Genomic DNA, 23,397 nt, shown 5'->3' with positions numbered 1-23,397 from the left:
TAGAACCAACCACACTTTTTGGTATTACTACTAATTTTTGTCGGTGCAAATGATTACCGCAGGACAGAGTATACTGTAGACCACATGCTTTTTACATCAGAGTTTCCTTCTCTTAGATCCATGTCTTAATGAAGACTGGCGGTGCATCTCTCCCAGTGAATTAATGCGCCTCCAGATACCAACCTGGAAATTCTGCCGTACATACAAATGGACAAGAATTGATTATATCATGTTAAATTAATTTTTTTTAATTCTTAATGCTACAATATTTTAAGGTATAAATTTATTACTTTTACTAGAATATCTTGTCCTTTTCTTTTCCATGTTAAAATTTAACCATATTGCTTTTCATGCTCGCATTTTTCTATTGTAATCCGTGATTTTTCCAGGCTTCTAGTAAATTCATGTGTTCTTTGTTTAATTTCAGTCTTATTTTTTGCCCCCCCCCTAAACATAACATACACATATGTAATAACAATGTACGGCACTCGTCTACTTTCATTCTCTCTGTTTCACTTGTTACTTCTCTTTTCGCGAGAGCAGTGATTAGAAACAACACTAGTCGCTGAAGCGACATGGTTGATATGGAAACCAGTCATAAAAAACATCGCTCACATCCTTACGTTTTTTACGATTTTGAATACCAGTAAATTCATCATGACTTTTGTTTTACTGAAGGAAAATTGAAAAAAAAAATTAACAATATAACCGAGAAGGTGGTCCAAAAACTGTAATAATTCTTTGAAATTTGGTCGAAAAAATGAGTGAGTGGTGAAGCTTTATAGCAGTTCTAAATGACTAAAACTGGCAATTAACCATATATTCAAACGCGGTAGTGTTTGAATGATATATATATATATATATATATATATATATATATATATATATATATATATATATATATACTAGCATTTTAGCCCGGCGTTGCCCAAGTGTTTGGATGTGTATGTTGAGCAAAAAAAAAAAGTGGTAGTAGGAAGACAGGCTCAACCCCGTACCGCAAAGGAGGAAAAGAACGGGGTAAAACCTAACGTTTATGCTGTTAAGACCACCGCCAAACTGGAAGCGACATTTTTTTAAATTAAGGCTAGACAATCTAAAGGAGAGGATACCTTTAAAAAATGTCGGCGAAAAAAGTGACCCCCCTGTAGAAAAGTGCCTAGTTGAAGGGCAAGATATTAATGTTTTTAGCCAATTTTTCGATATTTGTCGTATGAAAGGTCGAACTTTAAAACGATACTGATCTTGGTAAAATGCGTCGCCTCTATTGAAAGTTTAAGGCAGATATGCAAACAGACATCCATACATACATACATACATTTATATATTGGTAACTAAAAATTTTCGACCCAAACTGATGAAAAAGCTTGCCCTATCTCTGAATACCTTTTATGTAAAATTTCAAATATTTAGACCAGAAATTGTCTGAGTAATTTGGAAGTGACCGCAGAGGTCATTTTGTTTAATTTTGACCCCTATTATGACCCCTTAAAATGTATTGTTTTGGACTCAAATCATGTTATTAAGTTAGATCACTGTCCAAGGAACTTATATCTAAAATTTCAAGTGCGTAGACCCAAAATTGTCGAAGGAGTTTGGTAGAGTTCTCAAAGGTTAAATCGTTGAACTTTGACCCCTTAATCGCCAAATTTCTGGCCAAAAACCGATCACATCGATTTTCCCAAATCTCAGTACCCTGTATATCAAATTTTCAGTCAGTAGACTAAAAATTGACATTTATTGCGTAGGGAAATGTACAGAGACACACAGATACAGAGACACACAGACACGTTCACTTTTATATATATATATATATATATATATATATATATATATATATATATATATATATATATATATATAGTAATTATAAAATATACATGGCGATTAAGCTACACTGAATATTTCGCGTTTCATCCACTCTAGGATTCTTCAGGCTTATCTGAATAAGCCTGAAGAATCCTAAAGTGGATGAAACGCGGAATATTCAATGTAGCTTAATCGGCATATATATTTTATAACTTACTAACTAGCCCTACCTACGTATTGAGCGCTGTTGAAGTAAATACTTAAAGTTTACGCATAAATTTATACTTTTGTATATGAATTTCATGTGAGTAAACGAAGTAATTATACATTTTCAATACTTTTAAATAAAGACTTTATTAAAACTATGAACAAACTTAATAAACATTTCAAATAAGCTCATGAACTACAATAAGCTTTACTAAGTAAACAATCAGCGTAGAGACCAAGAGTCTGATTGAAATTATACCTTAAAATTTCCCAGCATCAAATATCTTATAATCTATTTTCAATTGGAATTTTTTTTATTAAAATTTTTATTTAAAAAGAAAAATGTAGAATATTTTACATAAACTAGGTTTTCATTGAGTATACTATAATCAGCAAGGAATTCGGGGGAAAAATGGCGTCAATTTCTTATTTATTTTAATTGAGTCATTTAAGTATGCATTGCATATTTTCTTCATCGGTTCTTTCCTAAAAAAAATTCTTACGCCTCTATATGGATCTCTGATGAGTTGTTTGACAACGAAAAACGTGTAAGACGTACCAGATATCATATAAAATGATATGAATGTTTTACACATATTTGTGGTATTTGAATGGTTTACAAACTATATATATATATATATATATATATATATATATATATATATATATATATATATATATATACGTATACATACGTATGTATAAGAGTGGAAAATGAAGTCACAAAAACTATATATTGGTATATATAGAATGATTCATTTATTTAATAAAGGTATACATACATTTCGTTGGGGGGCGATAAACTCCATTGAATTTTGTTGAGATTTGTGTTATCCCGATAAGTCTTCTCTTATAAAATTGAATTTTACTCTCTTTTTCTAACTCCAAGTTATATATATATATATATATATATATATATATATATATATATATATATATATATATATATATATATATATATATAATAAATTCCACAGCCAAATAACGTCGCAACCCACAAGAGCCATGACAGTCAACGAACCGGAAGTCCAAGACTCGTTTAGCCCTCATTTGGGCTCATCAGTTAGACATATCTGAACTCAGGATTCGAAACCCGAGCATCTTGCATGCGAGACAAGCAATCTGCCAACTGAGCAAACGTCCTGCACACAAGAAATGCTCGGTTTTCGAATCCTGAGTTCGGATGTGTCTAACTGATGAGCTCAAATGGCGAAACTCGAGTCTTGGACTTCTGGTTCATTGACTGTCATGGATCTTGTGTATATATCAGCTGTATATTCCCACTGATCGAAATTATATGTCATATACGACATTTGCAATGACCTAATATATCTTATCTCATCGGCTATGACGTTATATATGGCGTCTATGGTGAAAAAAATAAACAAACAAACAAGCAGTCAAACAAACAAACAGACAGGAATGCAGCTTTATTATAATACTAGCTGTACATATACGGCGTTGCCAGGTAAAAAAAAACATATTGCCGGGATTTAGTTATATTGTTAAAGATACTCCAAATATCTGAAGTTGTTACGATTTCCTGAAAGTTGACCATATTTGGAATTTTTCGAAGCATAAATAATAACCATCTTTATCTATGAAATTCAAACATAGAAATAAAATCTCATAGCATACGGGGAAATAACTCATAGGTTAAATGAAATAACATAGAAATAAAATCTCATAGCTTACAGGGAAATAACTTATAGGTTAAATGAAAACTTACTTTCGTTTTTAAACGTAGCTGATTTTAGTTATACTTATAATTAAAAATACATTAAAAATAAAGTCAATCAAGAAAAAGGAACACTTTCGTTTATTCAAATTTAATACTGCTGTATTCGAAGTTAATACTGCTGTTTTTTCTCAAGCTAAAATACGCACATTTTGTCTCCATTTAAAAGAAATATATAATTTGACCTCCTTGACACACTCTCTCAGCTATGTGATCTCACAGTGGTTGTAGCAAATATTTTCCCCTCTTTAATTTTAGTTATCTCACAGAACTCTAAATCCCCAGTTCTTTTTTCAAAGTAATACTTACCTAGACGACACTGATTCATTATTCCACATTTTTCTCATTTTCTTCAGTTCTATATTTAAAATACAATGGACACTATTTTTATAGAAATGTTAAAAAAAAAATCATATTTGCTGCTTGTTATTGGTTTTTCCGTAAAACCTACTTTTATGCTTTCTAGAAAAATATCAGATTCATCAAAACATATTTGTTGATGAAATATAATTCTCACTCTGTTGAATTTCTACCAGTCCTGCTAGATATTATTACTTGGGAATTTACTTTTTAATGGAAATCGCTCCAGACAAAGTACGTTGATGTAAGTAGCTAAAAAATATAAAACTTGCCAACGATAAGTGTAAGATGGAATAGATTCTCTGGTTATTATATTATTATATCAAACTTGAGTTCAGGAGAAATGATATTATTATATCAAACTTGTGTTCAGGATAGTAATTGTCTGTATTTTTGAGATGAGGTGTTTTCATTGACTTCCTCAGCTTGGTTGTTACAGTCACAACGTTTCGGCCGTTTTGACCTCCGTTTTGTATCGAACTGGGGAACCGTTTGTTAGGAGTCTCGAACCCAACCCTTTATTATTATTACTGGAGTACCGTGTTCGGACTCCAGCTAGGCTCCAGCTGATTCTCTCTTTTGAATGTTACTTTTTACTGCCTTCGTTCAGGATTGAACTCAGCACCTTTGGGTAACTGTAAACTTTGATACAACGTCTAGGACAACTCGGCCATATGTCACTAGGACAATTCTTAGTTGGTTTTTGTTAATGTTAAACCTATGTTGTTATTCAAGGTTTTCTCTCTCTGTCAGAGGTGTCCAAATTGCATTCAGCTCTATGCTTGGTTTGCTCAGTAGGGTGTTATGTCCGAGCATGTGAGCTGTTCCTTTAAGTTTTCTCACTTTCCAGTGGGTCTCTCTGTTTATTATTTTTACTTCATCCCATAGGGGGCGATGGTCCCCCCTCTCCATCCAGACCCGATTTTCCGTCTCCCCTTTAATTACCGCTTTTCGGTGTTCTTCCACCCTTACTTTAAGGGGGCGGCATGTTTCACCCTTGTAAACCTTTCTGCAACTGCATGGGATGGAGTTTATGCAGTTCTTGGTCATGTTCTTCCCCATGCGGGGCTTCACTCATACCAGGTGTCGTCTCAGTGTTGACTCGCTCTTAAATACCGTCCTGATGTTGTAGGGGGCACATATTCTCTGAATCTTTTCAGAGATGCCTCGTATGTATGGTAGGCAGACCGTTGGAGGTTTTTGGGTTTCATTCTCCTCTCTTATACTATTAACACGTCTGGTGGATAGTATGCTATCGGGGTAGTTGTTACGACGGAGGGTATTCTTCAACCTGACCATTTCTTGGTGGTATGTAATGGTGTCATTACTTATTGTCTCTGCTCGATGTTGTAAGCAGCGTGCGATTCCATGTTTGATACTGTATGGGTAATGGGATTTGAAGTTAAGGTATTGTCCGGTGAAGGTAGGCTTGCGATATACGGATGTCTTAAACCCATGCTCTGTGCGTGATATGAGTATATCAAGGAAGGCCAGTTGATTATCTTTTTGTGTTCAGGAGAAATGATATTATTATATCAAACTTGTGTTCAGGAGAAATGTCAAAAATTGAAGTTTATTTTGATCAGATTTAAGTATAAAAATTTTGACATATAATTGGTGTTTGCTAATGGCCGGGGAGACTGTGGTTCAATTGTCATCCCGACATACAAAAGACTAAAAAAAAAATGCTGTTTGACATTCCTTCGCGCTCAGCTCTATAAAGTGAGGATCAAGAGTAAGTGGAGCAATCATGGAAAAGAACTGACGCCTCCCCCTACATCCTGATGTAAATAATAATAATGAAAATTAAAACTTCAGGTTGCTCTTGACTATGGCCAACAAACGATTTTTAGACTGGGCTCATATTCATGAGAGCTGGAGAAAAAATATAGATTAATTAGGCTATTCGTAACTATACGAGTCTGGTTTAATAAACAAATATTTATTTGGACCATGTGTAACAATAAAACGTGGATTAGTATAAAACCTGAGTTGCAGAGATTTTATGATATCAAACCCGTGTTCATGGAATATGGTGGGAAATTATAGTTTATTTGGACCGTTTGTGGGTATAAAAACGTGATTTTCATAAATAAATGGTTGTATACAGAAGTGATACAGATCCAATAAAATTAACAGATGGTTTATTCATAGCCACCTGCAGCAATGTAATGTGCAGAGCTGCATAAAACCTTCATATTTATGAGCACTTCTGGGGCACTTAATGTCTAAAGTATTAGTCCTGTTGGAGAATATAATTTACATTTTACTTACATAAGATCGACAGTCGGTGGCAAATGAAATCGCATGGCCGGCATTTCTTTGGGGAAGACACCAGATTTGAATTTTTCCTCGCTGAAATGATTAAAAAAATGTAGTATATATATAAATATATATTAGTGTTGGGACCATTAATCGGAATCGGGAATCAGAAAAATCGGAAGTTTTGGTGTATAAGAATTGGAAAAGCGTGCCTATTTTCCGATGCCAGAAACGATTCCTTTAATTTTCTTTTATTGGATTTGTTTTGAAACAAAACCTTCCCTTGCTAGTAACAATAATAAACTAAAAAATATTTATCGATTTTAACTTCCAGTAAAACTAAAATCTATAAATCACTCGCTCACAAGTTTGAGAAAATATATACACATTTAACGTGTATTTTCACAGTAATCGGGACAAAATAACCATTGTGTGGTTAACTAATAATTTATCATTTATACAGAATCGAAATCGGTAACTGTATCGGAATCTGGAATTTAGTATGATATCAGTAATTGTATCGGAATCGGGATAAATATTTGAATCGTCCCATCACTAATATATATATATATATATATATATATATATATATATAGAGAGAGAGAGAGAGAAAGAGAGAGAGAGAGAGAGAGAGAGACAAGTGTTATTAAAAAGCACGGCATTTTTCTGTTTCAGTATTTTCTTTTTTACCTTCTCCAATCTCCAACATATATATATAAAATAAAAATAAAAAATTGTCCGCCCACCTAACTCATAACTAGCCACCACGTGACCGTGACAAAAATATGTAAATATATAATTAAAAACATAATTTTTACAACGCAATATGTCTGAGGATAATGGAAGTATTCCTATCGAAAACACTCGCTACAGAAACTTATGGATCCAACCTAAACAATTTTGAGAAAAACACAAAAAAAATTATTCGGAGGTTGGAGAAGGTAAAAAAGAAAATAGTGAAACAGAAAAATCCCGCCCTTCTTAATAACACCTACCTCAATGAGAATATGCGGCTTAAATACACCCAATATATATATATATATATATATATATATATATATATATATATATATATATATATATATATATAAATGAACCCAGAAAAAACATTTAATAAAGCAAATCTATCAAGTCAGTAGAAGATCTACCCGGTTAAGAGGAGCAATTCATAAATTAAATTAAAATATGAAATATAAAAGTTACATATAACTTTATTATATCATCATATCAATAAAAACGAAAATTAGAAGAGAGCAAGAAAGAATCCCTTTAGGCCAAGGCATTTTGAAGCTAAATGCTTCTCCTCAGAAGAGAAAGAAAACCTGGCTTTATGTAAATGTAAGGCTATACAAATAAAACCCGACATAAAAACATTCCTATCAGAAATGAAAAAAAAATCAGAGAGGAATAAAGTAATGAGGGCTAATATAGTTTCAATATATATATATATATATATATATATATATATATATATATATATATAAAATTTTAGTCATTCAATAAAATTTTTAAAATTATGGCGAGAAATGTTTAAATTTCAGATCAAAAGATTTTTATTATTCCATGTAAGACAAAGAATACATTTGAAATATTATAACTCCTTATCCTATAGGATTTCGATGGTTACCATCTCTTCAGAGGAGAAAATATTAGCAAATAGTTATAATAGTTTACACCTTATTTGCTAAAGTAAGTGAGACATGGAAACTCACAATTAAATTTTTTTTTAAGTATTTAAATATCATAGAGTAAGGAAAGTTAATGAAAAGGATATAGAAATTCACATCCAAATTGCATGGTAAAATCCGAAGTCAATGTCTTTGATAGCAATAAGGTAATGTGATCCAATCTGTACTTTGAGTAATCCACATCACAAGGTAATAGTCCGAAGTAGGCATTTTCCTGGAAATTTTCTTTGTTTATAAAATGAGTCCGGTAAATAAATTATTATATATGTCCGGTGGATCTGTTTAATAATAAACACATAATTGTATATATTTAATAGTTGTATATAATTATAGAACATGAGCTTCAAATTCCAGTCCAAAATAACTTCAACTTGCGAATAAATAAAATAAAACCGCTTTTTATAGACAGACTAAGCAGTTGATTGTTAGAAAATTTTATTCTGAAATATATATATATATATATATATATATATATATATATATAGTAAGTTTTCAAAATTCAAAATATGTATGGCAATTAAGCTACACAGAATTGTTTGTATTTAATTCTCATGAGGATTCGTCAAGTTATTACAATAGCCTGACGAATCCTCACGAGAATGAAACATGAAAAATTCTGTGTAGCTTAATTACCATATATATTTTCAAAATTTACTATCTAGCTCTAGTTACATATTGAACACTATCGAAGTAAATACTAAAAATAGATACATAAAATGATATATATATCTATATATATGTGTGTGTGTATGTGTGTGTGTGTGTGTGTGTGTGTGTGTGTGTGTGTGTGTGTGTGTCTGTGTCTGTGTGTGTGTGTGTGTGCGTGTGTGCTGCCATCGCGCACAGCAATTCCTTTTTCTATTGTTACCTACGTAATAGATGTACTGAGACTAAAGCTGCTTTCAGGACTGCCAACAACCACTGTAAAAGCGTAATAAAAAATGCAAGAGAGCTATATGCTCAGTCAGGCTTGGTTCCCACCAGTTTTGGCAAATTGCAAACAGGATCCTGAACAGAAGCGTGCGTTCTATCCCAACCATCATCAATGGACCTGAGGTCATCTCGTCAGCATCAGACAAGGCCAAACTATTTGCCAAGAACTTTGCAGCTAATTCTACCCTATGCAATGAAGGCCATCCATTTCCACGTATTTCCACCTACAACAAACAACACACTATGCAACATAGAAATATCTGTGCGTGAGGTAGCCAAGCTAATCAAGAACCTTCATTCCAGTAAAGCAACTGGCCCTAACGGTATTCCAATTATAGTGTTGAAGAAGGTTCAACTAAAACTTGCCCCCATACTTACAAAACTGTTTAAGCGTTACCATAACGAGAAGTGCTTCCTAACACCTTGAAAAACCTCATTAGTGATGAAACGATTCAAATATTTTTTCTAATTCCGATACAATTACCGATTCCGATTCTGATTCTTTATACATCTCTAATTATTTAGCTATAAAATTGTTATTTCTCCCGATTTTCGTAAAAACACGTTAAATCTGCATATATTTCCCTAAACGTCAAAGTCAAAATACATTTGTGGAGAGTGATTTATCGATTATAATTTTACTGGTATTTTAAAATCAATAAATATTTATTATTTTATCATTATTACCAGCAATGGAAGATTTAACTTTAAATAAAAGCAAATAAAACAAAGAAAATTAAAAGAAACCTTTTGGCATCAGAAAATAGGCACCAATTTTTCCGATTCCTGATTAATAATTCCAACACTAATATATATATATATATATATATATATATATATATATATATATATATATATATATATATATATATATATATATAAAGGCAAATAAATTATGTCCATACAATAAAAACTATCAATATGCCAAAGGCTTTACACAGATAAGTGGAGCAATTAATATAACGGATAAAGATAAGAATTCAAAGTGAAATAAAACTTTATTATATTATCAGATCAACAAGGAAAGAAAAAAACTCTCTAGACGATGGCATTTCGAAGCCTAATGCTTTCCATCAGAAAAGTATAAAAATGGAGCATACACGCAAAAAACATCATCAATCCAACTTACTGTGATGGTATCCAGTTATTTCCAAGGGATGGCATCATGAATATTCCCATTAAACTCGGCGATGGAAATTTCTTCCACGTCATAACACCATGAATGACATTCTAGAAATGATAAGACAGATGAATTTTTGATTAAACGGTTTGAAAACATTTACTGCATAATAAACTTGTTTTATCAAGTACGTCTGTCGTTTTAGGCAAATCTTAAAGAGATGGTTCTGAAAAAAAACATAACAAAAAAACGTGAGGAGTTTTAAGTCTCGGTTTTCTCAAGTTTTTTTTTTGTCTCATTTCAAATTGTAGAAATGAAATAAATCTTTTGATTTTGAAGGGAAATTTGTTACCCATTTAAAAAAAATTTTTTTAATGAAATTGTTTCCAATCGTCGTTCAGAGAACCTTACTCTTTATTGCATCCAAAGCTGGATCTGAACTTTAAGTTAACTGAAAGTTAATAAAAGTTATTCCACTACAAAAGCGATTATTAATCGAAAACATGCCCTGATATAGAGATATATTCGTATTATTTGGATTTTGTCGGACTACATTTCTCATGTTGAGTGTGCTTCTGACAATATTTCTGTCGATGTCACCTCGTACCTTCTTCAGGTGTATCTTATTGAACTCGGAATTTTTTTCTGTTAAACTCGGGAATCTGTTAACGGAATTCTTTATTTCGAAATTCCATGCAGATTCGCAAGTTCGACAGAAAGATTTCCGAGTTTGACAGAAAGATTCCTGAGTTCGACAGAAAGGTTCACAAATTCGACAGAAAGGTTCACAAATTCGACAGAAAGGTTTCCAAGTTCAACAGAAAGGTTCCTGAGTTCAACAGAAAGATTCCCGGGTTCGATAGAAAGATTCCTAAGTTCGACAGAAAGGTTCCCGGGTTCGATAGAAAGGTTCCTGAGTTCGACAGAAAGGTTCACTAGTTCGACAGAAAGGTTCAAAGATTCTCGAGTTCGACAGAAAGGTTTCTGAGTTCGACAGAAAGGTTTCTGAGTTCGACAGAAAGAGTCCTGAGTTCGACAAAACGATTCACAAGTTCGACAGAAAGGTTCCTGAGTTCGACAGAAAGGTTGCTGAGTTCGACAGAATGATTCCTGATTTCGACAGAAAGATTCACAAGTTCGACAGAAAGGTTCCTGAGTTCGACAGAAAGGTTCCCAAGTTCGACAAAAAAGTTCCGAGGTTCGACAGAAAGATTTCTGAGTTTGACAATATATACCTGAAGAAGGTTGAAGGTTACATTAACCGAAACGTTGTGAAAATAGCACTCAAGACAAAAACTGTAGTCCGAAGAATCCAAATAATATGAATAATCAATCCTCATCTAAAAAGTTTCAGAAATATAAGAGAGACAAAATCATAAACAAAAAGGTCCGTTACGTGCTTGAACTCATATTGAAAGAAACTCTTTTTGATGAAGATGCAATTGTGACTCACATTTTTCATCAATGTTACTTTCTGTCACAACTTAAAACCCAATTAAAAAATAGCATCCAATGATCGGCAAATAGGTCCTGAACTATCAACTAAACTCCAACCTCTGTCCCATCGCCGAGACGTGGCATCCTTGTGCCTGTTTTACAAGTATTTCAATAACAAGTACTCTGACGAACTCTGAGCACTAGTATCCCCTTGACAACAACACCCTCGACAAACCCGACAAGCAGCAACATCTCACCGCTACACTGTAGAGATCCCTAGATGCTGAAAAGCATTTTACTCAAATAGTTTTTTCCCTCCTCGGACTGCTTCTTTTTTTTTACATGGAAGTCACCACTTATCAAGGCCCGAAGGCTACTCGGGGATAAGGGTTATTTATTATAAGGGAGATTTGATAAAGTGTCTTAGCTAAGGGAGTGGTTTATCAGGAATTTGTTTATGTTGGACTTGAAGATATCCAAGTTGTAGTCAGGTGACAAACAGGCAAACGGAAGAGAGTTCCACAGACGTGCACTTCTTAGAAAGAAGCTTTTTCATTGAATCTATGTTTTAATTTTGGCACAGATAAAGAGTGGGCAAAATTATTGACAGTAGGTTCAGCTAGATGGGTGTTTTTCTATGAAAGATTGGCGAGGGGGGAGCAGAGATGGGAGCTCAGACTAGCACTTTCCATGGAAATAACGATACAACAAAGACAGACTTGCAACATCTCTTCTGTGGGAGAGAGGTTGCAGGGAAGAGAAAAGGGCATCCTCCACTAAGCCACGAAGTCTATTTTGTGCTCTGTCAAGGAAGGATAGGCTGTTTTTAGCAGCTCCAGCCCAGATGTGGCAGCAGTACTCCATCCTTGGACGTACTTGGCTTTTATACAGATAGAGAATTGCATCAGTAGTGAGATATCTTCTGGAGCGATAAAAGGATCCCACCATTTTCCCAGCGACCTGGGCAACGGACTTGATGTATGTGTTCCATTTCAGGTCAGGGGTAAAGGTCAAACCCAGAAGCTTGTCAAAACATGGAGCCTCCCCTCCACTAAGCTACGAAGTCTATTTTGTACTCTGTCAAAGCAGGATAGGCTGTTTTTAGCCTGCCGCACTTTGGAATTCCCTCCCGAGCTCCTGTTCCCTGACTGTACTGACATGCAAGTGTAATGTGAACAGACATCTCGCTGCCCAACTCCCTAAATAGTATCCTTGCAAATCTGGTGCCAAATAGTAGCCCTTCACGTCTAAGTGGCCCTGTGTCTTGTTTAGGATAAAACGTCAATAAAAAAAGATGACAAAAACTAGAAAACATTATTATTGGCATACCAAGCCACTGCCTTTCTTTTTCATCTTGCTTTGCTATCCTTTTCTTTTCTATTTCTGTCCCTGCTGTCAGCGCCTAGTCCTGCGGCCACCTGATTGCACAAGGGGATCACCATACTCGTCAGCACATCCAGATACACTTTGATGTTAACTTTCAAGCCGACTTTGAAGATGCGAGGTGGCATGATGTGGCCCTCACTTGAAACCACACCAAAGACAATAACTGTAGCCGGAAACTTCGTTGAGTTGTGTCCTCAAGCGTTTAACCGTCCAGATTTGTATCTTGAGGGCGCTGGCTATGGTCCTGTTGTCATAACTTGGATCAGTACAGAGCATGAGTTGTACAGTGGTGCATCTCTGATCTCACCCATTGAACATTGTGTCACTTTCAGATATGATAGAAGGCTCCTATCGCTCTTGAGATTTGTACACAACTGGCCAACTAGTAGATGGTCTGCAACAACAAAAAGAAAACTGTTTTTATCAAATGGAAATGGAATCATGTCGTTTTTAATATAGCGACAATTTTATCATTCCACTTTGTAAAACCAACTTTTGCAAGCCAATATTGTGTTCCATACATGAGTAGATTAGTCACAGAAAACATTAGTAACAGAAAATCACAGCCACGAGGGGATCACAGCCCACATATGGAAAAGAGATGATGAAAAGTATAAAAAAACAGTGACCGGGCACGTATGTAAAAAAGTTTTTTTTATTGTTTCTTGATATCTCACTAGTGATAAGGCACATGTGTACTCTACGCGTTTGTTTGAAGTGACATGTCCAAACGATTCGTTTAATGTTTGCTTAACGTTTAAAATATTACACATGGTATTAGCATAACCTTTTTGCAATAATCTTGAAGAAAAGCGAACGTTATATAAATCTCAGAAAACATAACCTTTTTTGTCACAACTGATTGAATCTGTATTTTTTCGATTTTTCGAACTTCTGTTCTCATCCATAATGATTTTGTACGACGTAACCTTTTTTCAGGTGTATCTTGTTGAACTCAGGAATCTTTCTATCAAAGTCGGAAATCTGTATATAATTTCGAATCGAACCTGATATTTAACCCATGGGGGTAGCTTGCACTCCTTCCGTCAGCCATAGTCAAGTACAAATCTTAAGCAATTGGTTATTATATTCTTAGTATCGCCTGCACTGAAGATTAAGCTTTCAACCTTCAGAAGGCGGTCATTTACAACTGAATGTACTCATCATTTTATCTGTTACTCCACGAGTATTTAATTCGCTAGAAATAGAAACTTTAAAGTATTTAATTCGCTAGAAATAGAAACTTTAAAGTATTTAAAAATAGTAAATAGTAATTTACTAAAGTAAAAAAATAGTAATTTACTAAAGTAAAAAAAAATAGTAATTTACTAAAGTAAAAAAAACTTTAAAGTATTTAATTCGCTAGAAATAGAAACTTTAAAGTATTTAAAAAACTTTACAGTATTTAATGATAAAATTGTCGCCATAGAAAAGTCGATATGATTCCATTTTCGTTTAATGATAACTAGTTTTCTTTTTTGTTGCACACGATCTACTATTTGGCCAGTTGTCTACAAATCCCAGTGCGATAGGAGCCTCCTATCGTGTCTGAAAGTGACACAATGTTCAACAAGCGAAATCAGAGATGCGCCGCTGTACAACTCATGCTCTCTACCAATCCAAGTTATGACAACAGAACCATTACTAGCATCCTCAAAATGCATCGCTTGATTGCCACGAATAACAGGGACATACTCAGGGTGATGAAAATAAAGTTTCCGACCACGGTTATGGTCTTTGGTGTGGTTTCAAGTAAGGACCACATCATGCCACCTCACATCTTTTAAGTTAGCTTGAAAGTCAACACCAAAGTGTACCTGGATGTGATGAAGAGAGTAGTGATCTCTTACATAATCAAGTGACCTAAATTGATTTTTTTCAATAAAAGTTTTAAAATAAAGCTGTTGTGTTGTTTTGTTAAGGGCGATACTTTTATCGTTCCGTTCTGTATAGCGCATGTATCTTGTCTGTCCTTCTGTATGCATCCGAGATATGGACTATAGATTCAAATTGCATAGCCCATGTGAAATGGAACACATCTATGAATGCAAGAACAAATCCGTCAATGGAAGGGACGGGGCTTGTTGATGTGGAGGAAGGTATCCGGATTTGGAAATTAAATTGGCTTAATTAATTGTACAAAGGATCTTCAGACGATCCAAGGAAATTACATTGGCATAAATGTTCCGGAAATTATCATCATTTTGCGACCGCAGTTGAGATGATGGAGTGCCATACTCTTTACATATGGCTATTAATGTGTGTGCATGTCGCCGGTACACACATTAGAAAGCAGGAGGACTGACGTGACCTTGCACCTATGTACAGCGCTTTGGTAGTCCCAAATTGTAACCCATCTGGTACTGGCCAGGTACTGTTGCCTTGTAACATAGTGCGGATGGCTGTATGTAAATACTAAGCCATGGGCGAAATAACGTCATGGTAAGGAAAAAGAATGCATAAAAAAGAAAGCACGTTCGAGAAAACGATCATGTTAGAGACGTGGATGACGTTTGAGAGCACATTCGAGAAAACGATCATGTTAGGGACGTGGATGACGTTCAAGAGCACATTCGAGAAGACGATCACATGAGAGATGTCACAGTTGTAACAAAAAATACTGTGTGGCGGGAGAATGAGAATATATGTTGTTTTTACAACATGGGTGAAAAAATAAGTTGAAATCCTTTCCTATTCTTTGTCTACTTTGCGACTGAGGCAACAACGTGTTGGGTCTTCATTAATCTGACAAGAATCAGTGAGTATTGAAAACAATATTCAAGATGAGAACAGTATTTATTATTTTGATAATTCAGAGTACTGTTCTCTTCTTGAACATTATTCCCACATGATTTTGGCAGATGTAACCTCCGACCTTCTTCAGATGCGTTGTGTCAAATTCAGCAACCTTTATGTCATACGCGGGAATTGGTACAAAATTTTGAATAGAAACCTTTATTGAATCCTGGGGTGGAGTTTGTTCTCGTTCTGTCAGTCTTAAGTAATGCGTATTTGTATTTTTTAGTATTTGACAAGATACACCGGGAGAAGGCCGGAGGTTACATCGGCAAAACGTGATGAGAAACCCACCTAACAATAGTAGTCTGAATGATATAAATAATTCAAATTCTCCAAAATTCTGAAATGAGAATAGTAGTCCGAAAAATTCAAATTAGCAATCCTCATTTTTTAAATATATATACTTTTACCATATTATCACCGCTCATAAAGGCTTGGAGGCTACTCAAGGATAAGGGTTAATGGGTATCGTGATGGAAATGTAAACAGTTAATTTATGTAGAACCACTTATCAAGGATCTGTTCACATTGGATTTGAAAACGACCGTGCTATAATCAGTTGGGAAGCAGCTCCGTGATATTTTGTTCCACTGACGAGCAGTTCTAGAAAAAAAGTTCTGCTTACGGAATTTTCGCTTGGATTTAGAGAGTAAGCAAAATTCCTGCTAATTGTTGTAACATGTCAGGTGTTTGCTGTGAATGACTTGAAGAGATAACCATAGAATGAAGCTCAGTCGAACACCTGCCCTGAAAATAATGATAGAATGTAGACGTATGTATTTTGAATTGACTTTATATAGATGGAAAAAAACGCACTCAGTGGCACAAAATTTCACGCGTTTAAACGCATGATTCAATGCAGAATATACAGAGTCATTCAGAACACCTATCACATCACGTGTTTTTTTAATTTTTAATATTAAATTTCAATTCAATTTATGTATCTTTTTAAACTCTGCAGCTATTTGACAAGCAACAATAATTAATAAAAGATTCAAATAATTTCTGGATGAGGTTATTCAGTACAAACGAATTGATTATATCTTTTTTTTTTTGTATTCTATAATCAGCTGTATTTTCTTTCTAATCAAAGAGAATTTTCTATTACTTATCTGGACGAGTAAATTATAGCTTCCTCCACATGAACAATATATATATATATATATATATATATATATATATATATATATATATATATATATATATATATGTGTGTGTGTGTGTGTATGTTCGATTATAAAAACTATATTTTAATGTATATGTTCAACAATATTTATTTTCAAGTTGCAATAATTAATTAAGCTCAATAAAAATGAATTTACATAAATACATATATATATATATATATCGTGAATAATCCAAATTTAATAATATTTGCAGCATAAAAATTTATATTTTTGAAATGAACATTTTATCATTTACGACCACTCTTAGGAGTCGCGCAAGTTTATTCATATGGTTTATCGGCAGCTGAGTGAAATTCCTAGCACAATTAGTTTCTGTAAATGTTCAGTTAAGAAATCTTTGATGGGCAAATTTAGTCTGATTAAATTTTAGTCATTTTTTCATTAATAAGATTTTACGAATAATATTTCCTATATTTTATGAATACACGCCTGCTTTCATTTGGAACCTAAATATGAAAATTCAGAAGTATAGCTAATTTCCAACGGTTTTTTTCATCAGAGGGATATTAACACATTCTTTTTTTATTATTATTTACACAGTGGTCACCACTTATCAAGGCCCGGAAGCCACTCAGGGATAAGGGTTATTGCAATTACATTACGTTAGTGTGGAGATTTGATGAAGTGTTTACTTAAGGGGGCGGTTCATTAGGAATTTGTTTACGTTGCCCTTGAAGACATCCATGTTGTAGTCAGGTGGGAAGCAGGCAGACGGAACAGAGTTCCACAGGCGTGCAGTTCTAAGAAAGAAGCTTTGTTCATGGAATCCACGTTTTGATTTAGGCACAGATAAGGAGTGGGGGAAATTTTTCATAGTGGATTCGGCTAGACGGGTGTTTTTCGTGAAAGATTGGCGAGGGGGGATCAGAGATTGGAGTTCAGACGAGCACCTGCCATGGAAATAACGATAAAACAAGGATAGGCTCGCAACGTCTCTTCTGTGGGAGAGAGGTTGCAGGGTAGAGAAAAGGGCATCCCCCACTAAGCCACGAAGTCTATTTTGTACTCTGTCAAGGCAGGATAGGCTGTTTTTAGCAGCTCCTGCCCAGATATGGCAGCAGTATTCCATCCTTCTATAAGTAAGATCTTTTTACTCTTTTTTTTAAAGATTTCCATCATTTTTTTAATAATTCAGTAATATTGAGGTAATTTCGGCTGCATAATTTTGAAACTACCATTGTAACTTATTAGAATTGACAAAAAAATCAGTTGAAACCGTTGTTTTTTTATCTGAAAACTCTGTTTATCGACTACAAAACCTCATCCCAATAGTGTAGAAGCGCCACATAATTATAGCTTTGGCATGACGTCATAGATTTATGATTTACGTCATGTTTCAAAACATGAATTCAAACGTAAGTGATAAAAAACAAAGAAGTAAACATTAATACAAGGGTTGTTCTAAAAGGAAAGTCTCTTTTTTTCTTTTACTGAAAAAGTTGAAGAACTACGAAGACGAGAGTGGTCACATCAAAACGAGCAACCCCTTGTGTTCCAGAATATATTTTTCTACAAAGTCACGACCATTCTCAATGCAATTTTTCTAAAAATTCAATGATGCATCTCTGCTTCTGACGCACGTCTATGACATGGTTTGCTTTCTTAGTGTCTCACACCGCTAATGTTTGCGACAGGGAGCTGAAACTTTCAGATCATAAATGCATACAGTCTGTCATCATAAGAGTGCAATTTGCAATCTTCTCTGATCTATTTGGGCGGAACAAAATATAGGAGATATTACTTTTGGAACGCCCCTCGTAGCATTGGAAATTATTTTAGTAGTTAAAAACAATAAATTTTGTTTTAACTATATATTAACGTCCAAAACAATTTAATATCTTTATCTTTACTATTATATATAAAGAAAAAACTTTGCATGTGTAACACAGTGCATATGAGTGCGTGGGAAAATATCAGCAGCAGCGAGGGATAGCTGGCTGCGAAGAGATTAGTAGCAGCAGTAGCCGAAAAAGGTTCATATGCAAATTGGGAAGTGTGCGCAAGAAGAAAAAGGAAAAAAAGGAAAAAAATGCACCACGTGGTCGGCAGAAAAAAGAATTGGTGTCAAAGAAAATGGACGTGTAAAGTCAAAGGCGAGAAATGGCTGGCTACGGCTGGGATGAGGTCGGAGAAGAAAAGCGTTCACTGGACGAGATGGACGATGGCAAGAGACTTTTAAGTGGTGTTGAGACGGAAAAGGAACAGTAATAAATGTTTTTATTAAAAAGGATTTGTGTGTGTGTGTGTGTGTGTGTGTGTGTGTGTGTGTGTGTGTGTGTGTGTGTGTGTGTGTGTGTGTGTGTGTGTGTGTGTGAACGAGTTCCCTATGAACGGTAGGACCGATTTTTTTTTTTTGAATTTCACACTCACATACTTGATGGGTCTGGGTTTTGTATCGGAATGCGTCTGATAAGTATCGAAAATCGATAATCAAAAAAAAAATGCCTATTAAAGAAAGAAATCCGATTTTGACCAAAGTTAACACTTTTATACAACCGAACATTACAAGTGCATTTGAGAAGTTTCATTGTCACACAAGCAGAAAGGCCCACCACATAAATCCAACAGTAGTGGCGCGTTCGAAATGAACGTTTCTTTTTAGAGCAAAATTGAACCATGATACTTGACTTTTGTACGTTTAACTTAATTTTAACTGATTATGCAAAATAATTTCATAAAAATCAATATTTAGTTCTTTGATAAGACAGGGGCGCCTTCGAAATTAATGTTTCTATTTAGAGCACAACTGAACCATATTTGACTTTTGCATTTTAAACTTTAAGTGAAGCCATTATTTACAGATAATTGTATAAAATCAACTGCAGATTCTCTACAGTGTAATGTAGACTACAATGTATTGTTGACTAAGTCACTCCGGGGAGGCATGTGAAGCTTCCTCCCGGTACACTGTGGGGCGCAGGGAGTCAAACTAAATCAGGCAATCAATCGATTTGAATTTAAAAATTGGGTAATGAGAATGGGAGAGTGGAACACTTGTTGATTTTTATTCAATCCGGGACAGCGTCGACTCTTCCTGCTAGTTTAGTATATACTAGAATTTGGACCTTTATTTAGAAGAGATAAAAGTTAATAGTTTTATGTTTCTGTCAAAAATGTAAATTCGCATAAATCGGTATGGAACGAGATTGAACTTGCTGGCATTGGTTTCTCTAATTCTTCCCAGAATTAGGTAGCTACAATAAGTACCACATAAGTGCAAGTGGTGCTTTGGAATTGATAGGATTTGAACTCGGTACGCCAAAGTCATCACCTTGTTGTCGGTACCCACTGCACAACAAATCCCATGTTGTGCTTCTGTTTAAACCAGCAATAAGAATAATTGCATTTTCTAAGACAATCTCTTGAAATGAAAATGACACTTCTTTTTTTTTTTTTCGAAATAATACAGAGAAGTAATTTTAAGTCTCGCTCCAAATACAAATTATATTAAATTATCAAAAATTTTGAATTTTTTACTTGACAGGATATCATCAAAAATGGATGTAACTGCTAATGCATTTTTGAAATTTAGGGGAAAAAATTGATTTTTTTTTCTGTTATTTAATTTAGTAGTTTTATTTCGATTTTACATTTTTTCGGGTTTATTAAAATTGTATTTTTACAAGTTTTTGGATGTCATCACGAGAGATTTTACCCATTGGTTTGTTGGTTAGTCGGTGTGTTCTGCTTACGTTAAGAAATAGCAATTCATTTTGTCTGTCACAATTAAATTTGAAATAGAATTTTCTGCAATATCTAAATTTTAAGTAGTATTTCTTTTGTCTGTCACACATAAGTTTTAAGCTTTGTCTGTTATGTTAAAGTTTGAAATATCATTTCATTTTGTCTGTCACATTTAAGTTTGAAACATTATTTACATTTGTTTGTCACATTAGCTTTGGAATGGTATTTTCTTTTATATGTCACAATTAAGTTTGAAATAGAATTTTATTTGGGGGGACATTTACATTTTACGTTACATTTCCTTTTATCTGTCACAATTAAATTGGAAGAGTATTTTTACTATCACACTTATATTTGACACAAATTTTGTTTATCAAACTTAAGTTTGTAAAAAGCTTTTTTTTTGTTCATCAAAATTAATTTTAAACAGCATTTTCTTTTGTTTTTCACAATCAAGTTTGAAACAGCATTTTCTTTTGTTTTTCACAATCAAGTTTGAAACACTATTTTCAGTGTTTTACCATTTGACGTCCGAAACATTATTCAGCATCTTGAATCAATATTATTTGAGCACGGCCCGTCTAAGGAATTGCTTAGTAAGAACGACATTGCGTTCACTAGTAGGAAATTCAAGGAGTTTTCCTTCAGCTCAAGAGTGTGCCTATTGTGTTAGTTTGCCTATGTGCCCCTGCACCTTCCAATGATATATACAGATATGAAGTTAGGATAAGGAATATTGACCCAGTGCCCACGTTACCAGCCTCTACACAAAACCAGTAACGGAAATAGAGAGGATCAGCCCACAAGCCATTATTGTCGACGGCACGACACACCATATGAAGGGTATGCGACGCCGGAATAATGCCATCCTGTCTGGCGGAGCGAATGATGAGACTTCAGATAACACAGACAGACAACACAAAATGGGGAAACCTTAGAACCACTCATGCGACAAAGCACACACTGGAGATTATCATTGCAACCTTGCACATGCTGTGATCTGATATCGGAGCGGGGGTAGATAATATGTGACGTCATGTCAGCCGACCCAGAAATGGCACTGCACATGTGCGACTGAACCGAAAGTGAGGCTCATATTCATTAACATGCATGCAAGTCTCAGGAGTCATAAAAGACGTTGGATTTTCTTGCATGGGCAATATTTGTTTCAGAGTCAAACAGATTCCTGCGTGTCGTTCGTTTCAGAAAAAAAGAGAGATGGAAGAAGTCAGATACAATCAAAACAAAAACCTCAATCACATATCAAAGGCTTTGATGTCATCCGCTTCACGAGCTTGCCAGCTATGGAATAGATGGAAATGTCCTCTCAATTATAATAGGCTTATAAGAGTAGTCGATGGACAGAAATCAGAAGCTCATAGTATCAATTCTCGCATCCCTCAGCGTTTTATTTTGGGCCCAACTTTTTTTCTTAACGTTCATCTTCCAAATCACATTCTTAGATCATTCGTAGACATTCATGCAGACGAGACCACAATCTATGGCAAAACTTCAAAGGCCAGAAATGACCAAGATCTTTCTAATTCTCTCTTTTCTGATTTTGAGCGGGTGGTGCAATGGGGAAAACGGTGGCTGGTAAATGTTTATGCATCTAAAACAAAGCTTTCTTTTTATCATAATCGCTCTGACCCCCCTCTGGCCCCAATTAAAATGAATGGAGTAGGTATCTAACTACTGATGCAGTCTTCTATGTGTATAAGAGCCAAGTGCATCCTAAAATGGAGTACTGATGCCACATCTTTTTTTTTTTTTTTTTTTTTTACATTTTCACCCCAAACAAGGCAAATTGCCACTTTGGTGTAAGGGGCTACTATCAGGGGCAACAACTACTGGGGTACTATGTAGGGATTTGGGCAGCAAGATGTCGGTTCACATTACACTTGAACTTCTGCACGTCAGTACTGTTGGGGAAGCAGGGACCTGGAATGGAATTCCAGAGTCTAGCGGTTCTGGGGAAGAAACTATTGGAGTAAAAAGATCTTTTACATCTAGGGATCTCTACAGTGTGGGGTGGGATTTAGCAGCCTGTCGGGTTTGTCAAGGGTGCTCACGTCGTGGGGGCACAAGTGATTGCAGTTCGTCAGAGCATTCACCACTAAAATACTTGTAGAAAAGGCAGAAGGATGCAACATTTCGTCGATGGGACAGAGGCTGAAGCTTAGATGCCAGTTCAGGGGCTATCAGGTTTGCGACTCTCTTTTTAACCTTGTCAAGGAGCGAGAGACTAATAGCAGATGCACCAGCCCAGATGTGACAGCAATACTCCATACATGGGCGAATGGTGGCCTTATAGAGGTACAGGATACTTTCGGGTGTTAGTATTTGTCTAGCACGGTAGAGAGAGCCCACCTTTCTTGCAGCGGCCCTGGCAATGCCTTCAATGTAATTGTTCCAACTCATGTTTCCTGTGAACGTTAGGCCAAGGAGTTTGAAAGATGGACTCTCAGATAAAGAGTCGTTGGCCATTGCTATAGGTGGTAGAGAGGGTTTCTTGTAATTATTGAATGAAACTAGTTTAGTCTTGGCAGCATTGAACGCGACCAACCACTTTTGTCCCAATTCCACCACAGATTGAAGGTCTTCCTCTAGTGTTTCTGCCATTTCTTTAGAAATGTGTTCATTCGTCTTCCTGTCGTGCCTGCCATAGAGTGTAGTGTCATCAGCATATATACCCATCTCAGAGGCAATTCTGTCGGGGAGGTCATTTATGAACATCTGGGAAAGAGTTGTTCGGCTTATCCTATCTTGCCTTAATAGAGTTCAGAA

At 35.0% G+C, this 23,397-nt stretch overlaps 1 protein-coding gene across 2 annotated transcripts in view; it reads right to left on the bottom strand.

The window, feature by feature from the left end:
• LOC145263072 (cilia- and flagella-associated protein 221-like) overlaps nucleotides 1–23,397 on the bottom strand; it is a 521,858-nt gene that overhangs the window by 85,469 nt on the left and 412,992 nt on the right. For both annotated transcript variants that reach the window (XM_080119938.1, XM_080119937.1), the window contains exons 19-20: nucleotides 10,127–10,227; nucleotides 6,389–6,469 (exon numbers count right to left, since the gene is read on the bottom strand). In XM_080119938.1, coding sequence (XP_079976064.1) covers nucleotides 6,389–6,469; nucleotides 10,127–10,227 — 182 coding nt within the window. The remainder of the gene's footprint in view (nucleotides 1–6,388; nucleotides 6,470–10,126; nucleotides 10,228–23,397) is intronic.

Source organism: Euprymna scolopes, chromosome 38 (assembly GCF_053919585.1).
Source record: "Euprymna scolopes isolate OS-2025 chromosome 38, ASM5391958v1, whole genome shotgun sequence".
Taxonomy (NCBI): Eukaryota; Metazoa; Mollusca; class Cephalopoda; order Sepiida; family Sepiolidae; genus Euprymna; species Euprymna scolopes.
This window is presented reverse-complemented; position numbering and strand designations above follow the sequence as displayed.